Source organism: Bubalus kerabau, chromosome 5, assembly GCF_029407905.1.
Source record: "Bubalus kerabau isolate K-KA32 ecotype Philippines breed swamp buffalo chromosome 5, PCC_UOA_SB_1v2, whole genome shotgun sequence".
Taxonomy (NCBI): domain Eukaryota; kingdom Metazoa; phylum Chordata; class Mammalia; order Artiodactyla; family Bovidae; genus Bubalus; species Bubalus kerabau.
The window spans coordinates 105,453,789-105,469,944 of record NC_073628.1 but is presented as its reverse complement, the minus strand read 5'-3'; the positions used below and the strand labels follow the sequence as shown (position 1 = coordinate 105,469,944).

General features: G+C 48.1%; 1 protein-coding gene across 1 annotated transcript in view; it reads right to left on the bottom strand.

The window, feature by feature from the left end:
* The window catches only part of CFAP74 (cilia and flagella associated protein 74), a 103,519-nt gene that overhangs the window by 50,511 nt on the left and 36,852 nt on the right, over window positions 1-16,156 (bottom strand). The window contains exons 6-11 of the mRNA XM_055583793.1: window positions 5,578-5,662; window positions 5,329-5,526; window positions 5,002-5,100; window positions 3,955-4,059; window positions 705-878; window positions 61-171 (exon numbers count right to left, since the gene is read on the bottom strand). Coding sequence (XP_055439768.1) covers window positions 61-171; window positions 705-878; window positions 3,955-4,059; window positions 5,002-5,100; window positions 5,329-5,526; window positions 5,578-5,662 — 772 coding nt within the window. The remainder of the gene's footprint in view (window positions 1-60; window positions 172-704; window positions 879-3,954; window positions 4,060-5,001; window positions 5,101-5,328; window positions 5,527-5,577; window positions 5,663-16,156) is intronic.

Genomic DNA, 16,156 nt, shown 5'->3' with positions numbered 1-16,156 from the left:
GGCTTGCCCTTGGCAGGGGTGAGGTGGACACAAGGAAATTGAGGAGAAGGAATGACACACCTCCCCAACGAGGCCTTCAGGAATCTCAGGGCCTTCCGGTGGTTCTTCTGGGCTTCCTCCACCAGCTTCTGCTGCCGGAGTCCAAGCTCCTTCTGCAGGTGCACGCATCTCCTGCAGGGGCGGCGGGTGGGGAGGATGAGAACATGTGCTGTGGAGAAGGGGGGACAGGAACATGTGCTGTGCAGACCCAGAGGGGACTGAGGGCAAACGCATGAGGGAGGACCCTGCACCGTGCCTGGTGGGGGCAGGGAGATGGGGATCCCACAGGTGTCCATGGGCTTAGATTCCACGGAAGCAGGAGATCCGGCGACAGGTAGAGTGGGAGTTGGAGGAAACCTGTGAAGGTGGGATGGGGGGCAGGGACTCCCCAGGGGTGGGAGGTTGGGTCCCCTGGCCTGCGGCACACCTTGTCCTCCTGCCCTGTGCTCAGAAGGGGCTGCCCCCGGGGAGTGGGCAGTGTCAGGCCTCAGGGAGGATGGGCTGAAGGAGTGGCCAGAGCAGAGAAAATGGCTGGGTGTCCAGGAGGAAGCCACTGTCAGGTCAGGGAGTGAGCATGGCTCCAGCCACTCTGGCCGGGGCTGGGAGGGTGGGCCAGGGCGGGCAGGCAGGGGAGGGGGCAGGCAGGACCCCAGGCCTGGACGCACCGGGCCCGCAGCAGCCTGTTCCGCTCTGCCTTCCCTGAGGCCTCCATCTCCCGGTGCAGCTGCTTGGCTGCCCGCTCCTGAAGGCCTCTCCTGGCGGCTGCAGCCTCCTCTTGGGCCGACTTGCGGGCGTCCTCTAGCTGCCCCTCCTGGACCTCAATCTGCCACAGGGAGCTCCTGGCAGGCGGGGGTGTTCACGTCAGCCAGGGGTGGGAGATTGGGCTACCCCTCTGTGCTGCAGCCACTCCAGGGATGTGGCACTGCATCTGACCGATGACACTTGGGCCCCTGCCACCGCAGCTCTGCTCTCTGGGCGCAGGGGAGTAGAGGCCCCGCCACATGGCGCCCACCCTCTTACCTGCCTCTTACCATGCTCCAGCCCCCATGATACAGGCTCCTCGTGGCAGGGTTTTCCGGGTTTTACTCACTGACGATGCCTAAGTGCTGGGATCAACCCCTAAGCGCTGGGATCAGGGTCTGGCACTCAGCAGGTGCTTGGTGACAGTGAGTGGCTCTGTCTGAGCTCCCAACCCCCAAGGTCAGGTGTGCCCACAGGGCTCCAGGTGGAATGGGACACGTGCCCCCGGAGGACGGCCTTGGGGTCAGCTGACACTTGCTCTGTGGCCCGCCCAGCCTCAGCCCACACTGCGAGTTGGGGGGGGCTCGTCGACATCCCTGTGGCCTGGGGTGCCCTTGATTCTGGGCACACAGACTCCAGCAGCAACACCGAGGGCCCTGAAGGCACATCCCCCCGAGAACAGGTTCAAGGGTGACTTCTGGTTGGTCACAGGCCCAGGGGAGGGCTGCCAGGGGTCCCAGGTGACACCCCTGGTGAGGCTGCCGTGGGCACAGGCTTGAACACACTGGCCCAGAGGTGGTGGCCAGCTCAGGGAAGCACCAAGCAGTGGACAGAGCTATTTACGAAGTCTTGGTGCTCATGGAGCAACATCCAAGGAAGAACCAACAACGAGGCCATGGAGCTGGAAGCTGAAGCTGACGACTGCACCAGAGGGCAGAGGGGCCACTACGTTGTCCAAGGCGGACACTGACTGGGCCATGGAACTGGGTGGGCTTCCAATGGGAGCCAAGAGGGGCCTGGGCGGTCCTGCTCAGCCGTGACGCAAATGGCAGTGGACTCTGCAGCCATGAATGGAGGTGCCTTGTGGCTGCTGTGTAGGGAGGAGGAGCAGGCGCAAGGCAGTATACACTGCAGGGTCCGCACACCTAATGAGGCGGGGTGGGGACACCCATGATCGCCGGGGTTGGTGCTGCTGATGGATGGACACACGAGGGGACATCTGAGGGGACATCTGGTGTGCGTTTTCTTGCATGTAAATTAGACCTTAGCTGATTAGTAAGAAAGTAAGTGGGCATTGGCCACACCCACATGAGGCGGGGCAGGCAGCTGGGCTCCCTGGGTCAGGGCCTGAGGAGCAGGCAGCTGGGCATGGTCAGCAGACTGGCATTTGGTGGGAGGAGAAATGAGTGAAAACACAGAGGAAAATGAGCGGCAAGTTTCTGAAGGTCAGAGAAGAGACAAGACAGATCAGACAGGAGATGAGGGTGAGCCTCTGAAGGTCAGAGAAGAGACAGAACAGGTCAGATGGGAGACGAGGGTGAGCCTCTGAAGGTCAGAGGAGAGACGGGACAGGTCAGATGGGAGATGAGGGTGAGCCTCTGAAGGTCAGAGGAGACAGAACAGATCAGACGGGAGACGAAGGTGAGCCTCTGAAGGTCAGAGAAGAGACAGAACAGGTCAGAGGGGAGACGAGGGTGAACTTCTGCTTTTGTTGGAGCTGGACTTCCAGGCATGAACTCCTGTTTCAGCAGACACACAGAAGAACATGTGCTTCCCAGCTCTGTCTGAGAGACAGCCTGGAGCAGTGGGTCCCCCTGGTACCCACCCTGGATCCCTAAACACCGTTCTCTCTGCAAGAAACCAGGTTCTGGGCACACCTGGCAGGTCCAGAGCTGGGCAACAATAAACAAGCAAGCCTGGAACTTGTTGTTACCCCCAGAAAGTGCTGGAAAAATGACAGGGAGCCAGCTTGAAAGAGGTCCCACTGGCCAAACTGGAGATGATGAAGATGGAGCAGGAACAAGTCACTGAGCAGAAAAGAAATTGGAGAGTCTGCACTGACACAGAGAGACGTGAGACAACGTTGTTCTCTACAGCAGGATGAGAAATCGCACACTTAGAAAGACTCACAGAATTAGAAAACTGCTCGCACGGACCTCCCTGGTGGTCCGGTGGTAAGGACTCTGCTCCCACCCCAAGTGGCCAGGGGACTAAGGTCCCACACGCCACACACACAAAAAGTGAATGAAAATTGCCCTTTGGCAGCCATCATCACAACCGATTCAAGTGAGAAACATCAGTAAATGCAAAACGGGAGCGTGAGAGGGGCGGGGAGGGGCTCTCCAGGCTGACACAGTGCACCACAAGTTCCAGCAAGTTCCCACAGGAAAAGCGTGGCTGCGCAGAAGGAGCCCTGCAGACCGCGTCTCTATCAAGGGACTGAAATCTCCCCCCCAAGAAAGGGGACCAGTGGCCTTCAGGACTCTTGCTGGGGGGCACCAGGTGGGGGATCCTAGGCCACCGTCCTGAGGAGACATCACACGAAGGCAACTTGGGGGGCCCTTCTGGGGGTGGAATCTTCAGAAATATTGAGGTCAGAAGGTCCTTCCTACTGGAGGCAGGACAACCCTCTGTAACCACTCCAGGTGGAACCCTCTTGCTGTAAAGTGTCACCAGATAATGGAGGGAAGGGGACACTGGGGATTCTTTGTGCTGTTTTTGCAAGTCTTCTGTAAACTTGAAATTCTTTCAAAAGTTAGAAGCTTTAAGAAACTAAATGGACGATACAGTGATGGACAAAGGCAGGGCCACCAGGGGTGTCCCAGGCTGGTGAGGAGCAGCCCAGATATTGGCTGGCGCACAGCAGGGCTTCCAGGACAAGGTCCGGGTGGGGTATCTCTCTAGGGGGTGGGGTCTGGGGGGATACTTGTAGAAAAGGCATAAAGATTTAAAAATCGTTTCAGTTGTTCCATGGGGGCACAAAGAGCAGGAAAAAAGGAAGAAGCAGCTGATTTCACGGTTCCTAAGAATTCAAAGAAACGTGGAGAAAGTGAAAAACACTGAACAAAAAGGGAAGTCTTGGCTACCCTTCCATTTTTAGGCAGCTTGAAAGTCAAGTGCCAAGTGTGGTTCTCCATCTCAAGGTCCCCCCACCCCCAGCTGGCCTGGACTCACTCGCTCTGCTGTAGCACCACCATCATCTGCGCCTGCAGGTCCCGCTCATTCTTCAGCTCCGAGCACAGGCGCTGCGATGCTGCCTCCAGGCGGCCCATGGCTGCCCTGGTGACCGCAGGGACAGCGGCAGTCAGGGCCTTGGTTGCCGGCCCCCAGCCAGCCATGCCTTCAACTGATTTTTCACTTGCAGGAGATGAGTGGTCAGTTGGGTGGGCGGAAATGTGGCCGAAGGCAGGCTTCTCCTGGGCCTACTCTCGCTGATCTGACCACGCTGCCTTTACCCGCTCCGCTGGCCTCTCTAACAGGATGGGGAGCTGTTCCCTGGTTGCCAGCTCCTCAGAGCAGCAGGCCCAGCCTGGTTTTGGCCCAGGAAGGACCCAGCATACTCATCTGCCAACCAGAAGCATCTCGAGGACAAAAGCCACCAAGAGACCCACCCTTGGCCAATCCCTCCTTGGCGGGGGTGGTGCGCTTCAAGAAATCCCCTTGAAATTTCTACTTCAAGTCCCTTTGACCCCCGGTCAGCTGAGCCCAGTTATGCTCTGATGAATGGGGTGGGTGGTGATGGGGTAGGACACACAGATGCACCACCCCTAAATACCCCCTCTAAGGGCAGAAGTGGGTGGGGTCATCTCTATGAGAATGGCCTTTAGTGACACTGACCAGATGGCTCTGGTCTGCAGGCCCGTGACCTGGTGCCATCTGGGGCCCTGTGCTGGATGCTCCTCCCCACCCCTACCTAGCCCACCCTGGTGCTCCTGCTCCAGTGCCGCGTGGCTGCTGTTTCTATCACTCAGGTCCCAGCCTGTGGGTCCCCTTCTCAGGGAGGGCCCCCTAGACACCCGTATCAAAGTGATCGCCCTCCCAGCTCGTGGCCACCTGACTCCTGGTGTCTGCTGCAGCTGTCAGATTCCCACAAGGGCAGGAGATGGGTCCATTCCCTTGCTACCCGGGTGCAGCGGGCACTAGATGCGGGTCACAATTGGGTGGACACGGCTCCTTGCTCACACACTGGCCCCAAGGCCCCACCTCCAACCTCAGACCTACATGTTGTTGGCTGCCCTCTCTGCAGCTATCTCGGCCGCCACACTCTCCTGCTGCTTGATCAGGAGTTCCATCCTCCTGCGGCAGGCACGTAGCTCCTCCCTAGAAGTTGAGCCAGAATCAGGGTGAGTGGTCGCGCGTACCCCAGGCCTCAGTCTCCCTCTCCTTGGGTGGGACCAGGCCCGGGGTGGCTGACCTCTCCTCCTCCATCTCACACATTCAGGAGTGAAGTTTCATGTCATCCACACGGCAGTGTTACTGCTGGTTAGATAGGAGTGGAGGCCAGGGCACCCACACAGCCTGGGGCAGGGGACCGGCTGGCCCACTCACCTTGTCTTCTGGATGAAAAGGTTTTTCTCTTCATGCAGCTGGTCCAGGTGGCTCAAGTCCCTGCGCAGCAGGCAGGCCTGCCTTTTCTCCTGAGCAGTCAACCTCTGTTTCTGCTTGTCCTTGCTCTGCTCTATTCCTGGACTTGACGTGGAAAGGACACCTGCTACCCTTGTGTGGGGGCTATGTTCCCTCACCGTACTGTCCAGAATACAGAGGTCCCCTCACCCCATCCTCACCCAGGTCAGTTACCAGGAGCTTCCCAGGCCGGCCTTCTGCTCAGCCTCCCTGGGGACACAGTCCAGCACAAGCTCTGGGTCCTCCAGCTCCTCTGTGTCTAGACGTCAAGCAAGAGAAAGCAGATGGAGACCCTCAAGCCTGAGGCTCCTGGATAAATCCTGACAGGTGCAGCAATTCTCAAAACGTGGCCCGGGGAACCCTTTCCAGGGGTCGGCACTTCAAAGCTATTTTCGTAACAATAGCAAAACACTACCTGTCTCTTCCACCCTGAGATCAGTGAGTGTGGCGTGGAGCTGACAGGGTAACAGGCAGGAAGGCCAGGGGTCTCCAAACAGAGGAAATAGACTGCAGTGCCATTTTTTATCTCTCCCTTAAGCGGCAGGAGGAAACAAACTACAAGTGTCAGATTTTTTTTCCTTCTTTTTATTCAAAATTAAAAGGAGGTTTCTCTTAAGATTCTGTGTTGCCATGGCGACACCTGGTTCCACCTGAACTTAACTTTTCTCAAACCTTGAGCTAACCAATGCGTTTTTCTTATGCAAATGTTTTTCTTAAACTATGCTAATAAAACTATGTATTTGCTTTGGAATTTGCCTTTCTTCTAAATGGGTCCACCTAAGACTAACTTTTTTCCTTTCTCAAACCTTGGGCTGATAATAGCTCAACAAACCAGTATTCATATCAATTGTTTTATGGCTGGGGGAGGACACACCTCAGGCAGTCCTATCTCAAAAATACATATTGTGGGAGAGGGGCCTGGTGAAACTCCCTCAGCCTTGAGGTGTCTCTCTTATCTGATTAATACCTTTCTAACAGACATAAAACAGTTTGTTAAAACTTGCAATAGGGACACTCTTTCTGCCCCCTTCTGATGTCTATGTCTATCTCTTTTATACTTTAATAAAACGGTATTACACAAAAGCTCTGAGTGATCAAGCCTTGTCACTGGGCCCAGATTAAATCCCTGTCCTCCGGAGGCCAAGAATCCTGGCGTCTTTCATGGCTCAGCAACAACCTTTCAGAGTTTTCCAGAGGCCACATGACACAGGATACCACACCAGACTAGTGAGAGGCAGACATCTGCTCTTAGGCCAGGCTCTGCATGTTACACCCAGCAGGTTTATTACTGCTATTTTAAGTGAGTAAATAAATTTTTTTTAGCTTTAGTTCTTAATGCAGTAAACATTGAAAGGTATAACTGATGTAAACCAGCGCTCTTTGGGTCTTCAGTAATTTTTTAGGAATATAATGGAGTTTCCTGACAAAAAAGTGTGAGAATTATTGCCTTTGAGAATCACTGCCGATTTCCAGCAAAACACGGCTTATCTCCAGTCCTTCATTAAAGCTCAGCAAAAATGACTGAAAAGAAGTTCTAAAAGGCATGAATCTACAGTCATGAGACAGGGGTCAGTAGGAGGGAGAAGGCAGCACAGCTTCGGGGCAGGGGCTCTCAGGCATGGAAGTGGGTCCTAGTGGGGCAGGGACATCAGTGTCCCTGTAAAGCTGTCCTGCTGGTGTCCAGCACTATCCCAAACCAAAGCACGTCTTAGAGGAACTGCAGATCATAGGACTTTTTTTTTAATCCAAAAGTTTCCAGGAAAATAAAACAAGAACAGATCACACTCAGAGGACTGGAGTAAACATGGCACTAGATTCCTCCGCAGAGACACTGGAAACCACAGTCACCATCTTCAGGGTCTCAGCCACATGGACCCTTTCTCCAGTTAAAGACAGAATACTGTAGGCTGCCTTTTCGAGAAAAATGTGAGCTTAAAAAATGTAGCTTCTATGAAAAAAAGGGAATTAAAGGGCCCTGATCAAGCCCACCCTGTGCCTTCTGTGCTGTGAAATGTATGTTCTTTGTGAGGAGACCCTTCTTAATTACCATCTTCCATGAGCGGCTTGTCATCCAAAAGCTTCTTGTTGTCTTCTTCCATCCTGGGGCAAAATCAGCTGCAAAAAGTTTACAAAGTACAGAGATGGATTTAAAAAAACATTTAAAAAACTGGATTTCAAAGAATTAACCATCTCTCTTCTAAAAAAAAATTAAGAAGATGAAGAGAGGCCACAGAATATGAGAAATTATCTGCAGTACACAGATCCGAGGAAGGTCTCACACCCAGAATATAACAGACGTGTAAGGATTAGCGCAGCAGAAAAGATGGTCTACAATCAAAGACGTAAAGGAGGACCCTCAATGGGGTGGGGTGGGGGCAAAGTCGTGGTGCATCAAGACCCACACCTGGGGGGAACCCCAAACTGAAGGACCATCATAATTGCAGAGGTTCTCCCCAAGGAGGGGGGTCCAAGACCCACATCAGGCTCCCCACCCTGGGGGTTGGCACCAGGAAGACAGGCCCCTGGACATCTGGCTTTGAAGGCCAGCATGGACTTCCCTTTGGGAGAGGCAGAGGGCTGTGGGAATAGCAACACTGCTCTTAGAGGACTTGCAAAAAGTCCCACACACTCGGGGCCCCAAGCAGAAACAGGAAACTGAGAGGAGCCTGGGCCAGACCCACTGCTGATCTCAGGAAACCTCCTGGAGAGCCTGGAGGTGTGGGCAGCTCACCCTGGGGACAGGGATGCTGCCAGCAGCTGTTCTTGGGGAGCTGGCTCTAACATTAGGGCACAGGGCAGCGAGTGCCATGTCACACTCTGCCCTTCAGCTTATCAGTGCTAGGACCCAGCTTGCACACCAGTGAGCTGACACACCACCTCCAGGACCCCCAGACCCTGCTGCCAGACCCACCACTGGCTTGACACCAATTCTGGAAGCCCTGGGCCCCAGCCCTGCCCTTCAATGGGCAGATGCCAGATCAGAACTACCACAGCCCCATGCCGTGCCATATCAGGACCCAGCTTGCCCACCTGCAGGCCAACATCAGCTCCAAGACACCGTGGAGCCCTCAGCCAGCCACCCCAGGATCTGGTCCCATTCATCTGCAGGCCAACATCAATTTGGGACATCCTAGACCCCTCAGCCCCACCCACCAGTGGCATGTATATACACACACACACATCTGGGCCTCCTTAGTGGCCCAGGTGGTAAAGAATCTGCCTGCGATACAGGAGACTGAGGTTCAATCCCTGGGTTGGAAAGATCCCCTGGAGAAAAGAATGGCTACCCACTCAGTATTCTTGCCTGGAGAATTCCATGAATGGAGGAGCCTGGTGTGCTAAAGTCAGACACAACTGGGCAACTAACACACATATATACACACTGCTATATATGAGTCTCATGGTAACCACAAACTAAAAATCTGTAATAGATACACACATACCAAAGAGAAAGGAATCCAAAGGTAACAATAAAGACCGTCATCAAATCATAAGAGAGGAGAACAGAAGAAGAAGAAAAGAACAAATAGAACTAAAAACACAGCCCTCAAACAACTAACTAAATAGCAAGAAGTACGTACCTATCAGTAACTACTTCAAATGCAAATGGACTAAATGCCCTAATTAAAAGACACAGAGTGACTGAATGGGCCCACATATATGCTGCTTCATAGCTCAGCTGGTAAAGAATCTGCCTGCAGTGCAGGAGTCTCCAGGTCAATTCCTAGGTTGGAAAGATCCCCTGGAGAAGGGACAGGCTACCCACTCCAATATTCATGGGCTTCCCTGGTGGCTCAGACAGTAAGGAATCTGCCTGCAATGAGGGAGACCTGGGTTCTATCCCTGGGTTGGAAAGATCTGAGTTGGGAAGCTAGATCCCTGGAGGAGGGTATGGTAACCCATTCCAGTAAAGAGCTTCCCTGGTAACTCAGCTGGTAAAAAGCCACCTGCAGTGCAGGAGACCCTGGTTCAATTCCTGGGATGGGATGATCCCCTGGAGAAGGGATAGGCTATTCACTCCAGTATTATTGGGCTACCCTGGTGGCTCAGATGGTAAAGAATCTACCTGCAATGCAGGAAGACCTGGGTTTGATCCTGGGTTGGGAAGATCCCCTGGAGAAGGGAATGACTACCCATTCAAGTATTCTTGCCTGGAGAATTCCATGGACAGAGGAGCCTGGCAGGCTACAGTCCATGGGGCCACAAAGAGTTAGACACAACTGAGCGACTTTCACTTCACAAGAGACTCACTTCAGATTTAGAGACACATACAGACTGAAAGACATGATGGAAAAAGGTATTCCATGCAAAATGGAAATGAAAAGAAAGCTGGGTTATCAATAGTTATATCAGACAAAGTAGACTTTAAAACAAAGGCTGTTATAAGAAACAAAGAAGAACCCTACATAATGATCAAAGGATCAAGCCAAGAAGAAGATGAACAATTGTAAACAAATATGCACCCAATATAGGAGCCCCTAAAGACATAAAGCAAGTATTAATATTAACAAACACAAAAGGAGAAACTGATAGTAACACTATAATAGTTAATGTAAGGGGGAAGTTTAACACCCCACTTACATTAATGGACAGGTCGTCCAGACAGAAAATCAGCAAGAAAAAACTGGCCTTAAATGACACATTAGACCAAATGAACTTAATAGATCTATATAGAACATTCCATTCAAAAATAGCAAATAATTTCAAGTGTACATGAAACAGTCTCTAGGACAGATCACAGAATAGGCCACATATCAAGTCTCAACAAATCTAAGAAAATTGAAATCATATCAGGCATCCTTTCTGACCACAAAACTATGTGACTAAAAATCAACTACAAGGAAAAAGCCACAGGAAACACAAACACAAGGAGGCTAGACAATACACTACTAAACAACAACTGGATCACTGACGAAATCAAAGAAGAAATTACAATTTTCTTCTAGGGACAAATTTGACCTAGGCACAAAGGAAAACAAACCAACAAAATCCAAAACCTGTGGGATCAAATAAACAGCCTAAACATAACCTAAAGCAATTAGAGAAAGAACAAACAAAACCCACTTAGCAGAAGGAAAGAAATCATGAAGATCAGAACAGAAATAAATGAAATAGAGACTTAAATAAACAATATCAATGAAACTGAGCTGGTTCTCTGAAAAGATAAGCAGAATTGATAAATCGAGGCCAACTCAACAAGAGAAAAACAGAGAGAGGGCCCAAATCTAGAAATCAGAAGTAAAAAAGAAGTTACAACCAGAAATACACCTCAATGCAACAGGATAGAAAGCCCAGAAATAAACCCACACATTTATGGTTAATTAATCTAAAACAAAGGAGGTAAGACTATACAATGGAGAAAAGACAGTCTCTTCAATAAGTGGTTCTGGAAAAACTGAACAGTTACATGTAAAATAATGAAATTAGAATTCTCATACCACACACAAAAATAAACTCAAAATGGATTAAAGACCTAAATATAAGACTGGATACTATAAAACTCTTAGAGGAAAATACAGGCAGAATACTCTTTGACACAAATTGCAACATCTTTTTTGAACCATCTCCTAGAGTAATGAAAATAAAAACAAAAATAAACAAATAGGACTTAATTGAACTTTAAAGCTTTTGCACAGCAAAGGAAACCATAAACAAAAAGAAAAGACAGCTCAGAGAATGGGAGAAAATATTTGCAAAGGAAGCAACCAAGGAATTCATCTCCAAAATGTACAAACAGCTCATGAAGCACAATATAAAAAACAAACAACTGGGGAGTGCCCTGCCAGCCCATTGCTTAGGACTCTGTGCTTCCATTGCAGGGGGCACAGGTTCAATCCCTAGTCACTTGGTCAGGGAAGTAAGATCCCACACACTTGCAGCATGGCCAAAACAACACACACACACACACACAAAATCCCACAAACAAACCCAATAAAAAAATGGGCAGACCTAAATAGACATTTCTCCAAAGAAGAAATACAGATGGTCAACAAACACATGAAAAGATGCTCAACATCACTGATTATTAGAGAAATGAAAACCAAAAACTATATGAGGTATCACCGCACACCGGTAAAAATCAGTTCAGTTCAGTCGCTCGCTCAGTCGTGTCCAGCTCTTTGCGATCCCATGTAGGGAGACCTACAGCACACCAGGCCTCCCTGTCCATCACCAACTCCCGGAGTTCACTCAGACTCACGTCCATCGAGTCAGTGATGCCATCCAGCCATCTCATCCTCTGTCGTCCCCTTCTCCTCTTGCCCCCAATCCCTCCCAGCGTCAGAGTCTTTCCCAATGAGTCAACTCTTCGCATGAGGTGGCCAAAGTACTGGAGTTTCAGCTTCAGCATCATTCCTTCCAAAGAAATCCCAGAGCTGGTCTCCTTCAGAATGGACTGGTTGGATCTCCTTGTAGTCCAAGGGACTCTCAAGAGTCTTCTCCAACACCACAGTTCAAAAGCATCAATTCTTTGGCACTCACTTTCTTCACAGTCCAACTCTCACATCCATACATGACCACTGGAAAAACCATAGCCTTGATTAGATGGACCTTTGTTGGCAAAGTAATGTCTCTGCTTTTCAATATGCTATCTAGGTTGGTCATAAATTTTCTTCCAAGGAGTAAGTGTCTTTTAATTTCATGGCTGCAATCACCATCTGAAGTGATTTTAGAGCCCAGAAAAATAAAGTCTGACACTGTTTCCACATCTATTTCCCATGAAGTGATGGGACCAGATGCCATGATCTTCATTTTCTGAATGTTGAGTTTTAAGCCAACTTTTTCACTCTCCTCTTTCACCTTCATCAAGAGGCCTTTTAGTTCTTCTTCACTTTCTGCCATAAGAGTGGTGTCATCTGCATATCTGAGGTTATTGATATTTCTCCCGGCAATCTTGATTCCAGCTTGTGCTTCTTCCAGTCCAGCATTTCTCATGATGTACTCTGCATATAAGTTAAATAAGCAGGGTGACAATATACAGCCTTGATGTACTCCTTTTCCTATTTGGAACCAGTCTGTTGTTCCATGTCCAGTTCTAACTGTTGCTTCCTGACCTGCATACAAATTTCTCAACCGGTAAGAATGGCCATCCTCAAAAAGCATATGCTAGAGAGGGTGTGGAGAAAAGGGAACCCTCCTGCACTGTTGGTGGAAATGTAAATTGGTACAGTCACTATGAAGAATAGTATGGAAGTTCCATAAAAACTGAAAATAGGGCTACCATGTGATCTAGCAATCCCACTGGTGGGCATCTATCTAGAGAAACCCATAATTTGAAGATACATATATCCCAGTGTTCATAACAGCACTATTTACAATAGCTAAGACATAGAAGCAATCTACGGTCCATTGACAGATGAATGGAAAAAGAAGTTGTGAGAGATATATATATATATGATCATATATATACAACTGGCATCATAGAAATACAAAGCACCGTAAGAGATTTCCACAAAAAGCTATTTTAAAAAATACTGTCAACAAACAGAACTCCAGGAGCAGATGGCTTCACAGGTGAATTCTACCAAACATTAAGGAGAAGAGTTAACACTTATCCTTCTCAAACCATTCCAAGAAAATATTATTCAACCATTAAAAAAAGAATGAAATAATGCCATTTGCAGTGAGATGGACCTAGAGACTTCCATTCTGAGTAAAGTGAGTCAGAAAAAGATGAATATCATATGATCTCACTCATATGTGGCATCTAAAAAAACACAATACAAATGAAATTATTTACAAAACAGAAATAGACTCACAGACTTTGAAAACAAACTTATGGTTATCAAAGGGGAGACATGGCGGGAAGAGATAAAGTAGGAGTTTGGAATTAACATACACACAATAATATATGTAAAATAGACAATTAACAAGGATCTGCTATATAGCACAGAGAACTATACTCAATATTCTGTAAAAAATTATATGGGAAAAGAATCTGAAAGAGAATGGATATACGTATATCTGAGTCACTTTGCTTTACAACCTGAAACTAACACAACAAAGTAAATAAACTATACTTCAACATAAGAATTAGGGGACTTCCCTGGTGGTCCAGTGGTTAAGAATCTGACTTTCAATGCAAGGAATGTGGGTTCAGTCTCTGGTCAGGGAACTAGGATCCCACACACTGCGGGGCAACTAAGCCTGAGCATCCCAACTATAGAGCCCACGTGCTGGACCCCATGCACCACAACTAGAGAGAAGCCTGTGCGCCACCACGAAGAGCCTGTGCACTGCAACTAAGACCTGATGCAGCCAAAAGTAAATGAATAATTTTAAAAATTGTAAAATAAAAAGAATAAATTAAAAAATGTTACAACTGGCATCACAGAAATACAAAGCACCATAAGAGATTTCCTCAAAAAGCTATTTAAAAAAATACTGTCAACAAACAGAACTCCAGGAGCAGATGGCTTCACAGGTGAATTCTACCAAACATTAAAGAGAAGAGTTAACACTTATCCTTCTCAAACCATTCCAAGAAAATGCAGAGGAAGGAATGCTTCTGAACTCATTCTATGAGGCCAGCATCACCCTAATACTAAAACCAGACAGAGATATTACACACAAAAAATTACAGGTCAGTATCACTGATGAATATAGGTGCAAAAATCCTCAACAAAATACCAGCAAACTGAATCCAATAATATGTTAAAAGGATCACATACCACAATCAAGTGGGATTTATCCCAGGGATGCAAGGATGTTTCAGTATCCACAAATCAATGAATGTGAATACTCATTAAAAGGACTGATGCTGAAACTGAAGCTCCAATACTTTAGCCATCTGGTGTGAAGGAGCTGACTCACTGGAAAAGACCCAGATGCTGGCCAAGATTGAAGGCAAAAGGAGAAGGGGGTAGCAGAGAATGAGATGGTTAAATGGCCTCACTGACTCAATGGACATGAATTTGAGCAAACTCTGGGAGATAGTGAAGGATAGGGAAGCTTGGTGTGCTACATACAGTCCATGGGGTTGCAGAGTTGGACATGACTTAGCGACTGAACAACAACACAGTCAAAGGCATTAGTGTAGTCAATGAAGCAGATGTAGATATCTTTCTGGAATTCCCTTGCTTTCTTGATAAGCCAACGAATGTTGGTAATTTGATCTCTGATTTCTCTGTTTTTTTAAGCCCAGTTTGTACATCTGGTAGTTCTCAGTTCATATACTGCTGAAGCCTAGCTTGATGGATTTTGAGCATTACCTTGTTAGCATGTAAAATCAGTGCGGTTGTACGGTAGTTTGAACATTCTTTGGCATTGCTCTTCTTTGGGATTGGAATGAAAACTAACCTTTTTCAGTCCTGTGACCACTGCTGAGTTTTCCAAATTAGGTGACATTTTGAGTGCAGCATTTTAACAAAATCATCTTTTAGGATTTTAAATAACTCATCTGAAATTCCCATTACCTCCACCAGCTTTGTTCATAGTAAAGCTTCCTAAGGTCCAATTGAATTAACACTCCAGGATGTCTAGTTCTAGGTGAGTGATCACACCATCATGGTTATCTGGGTCATTAAGATCTCTTTTGTATAGTTCTTCTGTGTGTTATTGCCAATTCTTCTTAATCTCTTCTGCTTAAGTCCTTGCCATTTCTGTCCTTTATTGTGCCCATCCTTGCATGAAAGGTTCTCTTGATAACTTCAATTTTCTTGAAGAGATCTCTAGCCTTTCCTGTTCTACTGTTTTCCTCTATTTCTTTGAATTGTTGTTCATTGAAGAAGGCTTTCTTATCTCTCCTTGCTATTCTTTGGAACTCTGAATTCAGTAGGGTAAATCTTTCCCTTTCTCTATTGCCTTTTGCTTCTCTTCTTTTCTCAGCAATTTGTAAGGCCTTGCAGACAAACACTTTGCCTTCTTGAACTTCTATTTTTTTAGGATGGTGTTGGTCACTGCCTCCTGTACAATGTTACAAACTTCTGTCCATAGTGCTTCAGGCACTGTGTCTACCAGATCTAATCCCTTGAATCTGTTTGTCACCTCCACTGTATGATCATAAGCAATTCGATTTAGGTTATACCTGAATGGTCTCAGAAAAATGGGGGGCAATGGCACCCCACTCCAGTACTCTTGCCTGGAAAATCCCATGGATGGAGGAGCCTGGTAGGCTGCAGTCCATGGGGTCGCTAAGAGTCGGACACGACTGAGCGACTTCCCTTTCACTTTTCACTTTCATGCACTGGAGAAGGAAATGGCAACCCACTCGTGTTCTTGCCTGGAGAGTCCCAGGGACAGGGGAGCCTGATGGGCTGCCGTCTCTGGGGTCGCACAGAGTCGGACACTACTGAAGTGACTTAGCAGTAGCAGTAGCATACATGAATGGTCTAATGGTTTTCCCTACTTACTGCAATTTAAGTCTGGATTTTGCAATAAGGAGCTCATGAGCTGAGCCACAGTCAGCTCCAGGTCTTGTTTTCCCTGACTATACAGATCTTCTCCATCTTCGGCTGCAAAAAATATAATCAATCTGATTTTGGTATTGACCATCTGGTAATGTCCACGTGTAGAGACATTTCTTGCATTGTTGGAAAGGGTGTTTGCTATGACTAGTGTGTTCTCTTGACAGAACTTGTTAGCCTTTGCCCTGCTTCATTGTGTACTCCAAGGCCAAATTTGCCTGTTACTCCAGGTATCTCTTGACTTCCTACTTTGCATTCCGGTCCCCTATGATGAAAAGAACATCTGGGGAGGAACAAGATGGAGGAGGAGTAGGTGGTTGTGGAGTACATCTCTCTCCGTGGATACATCA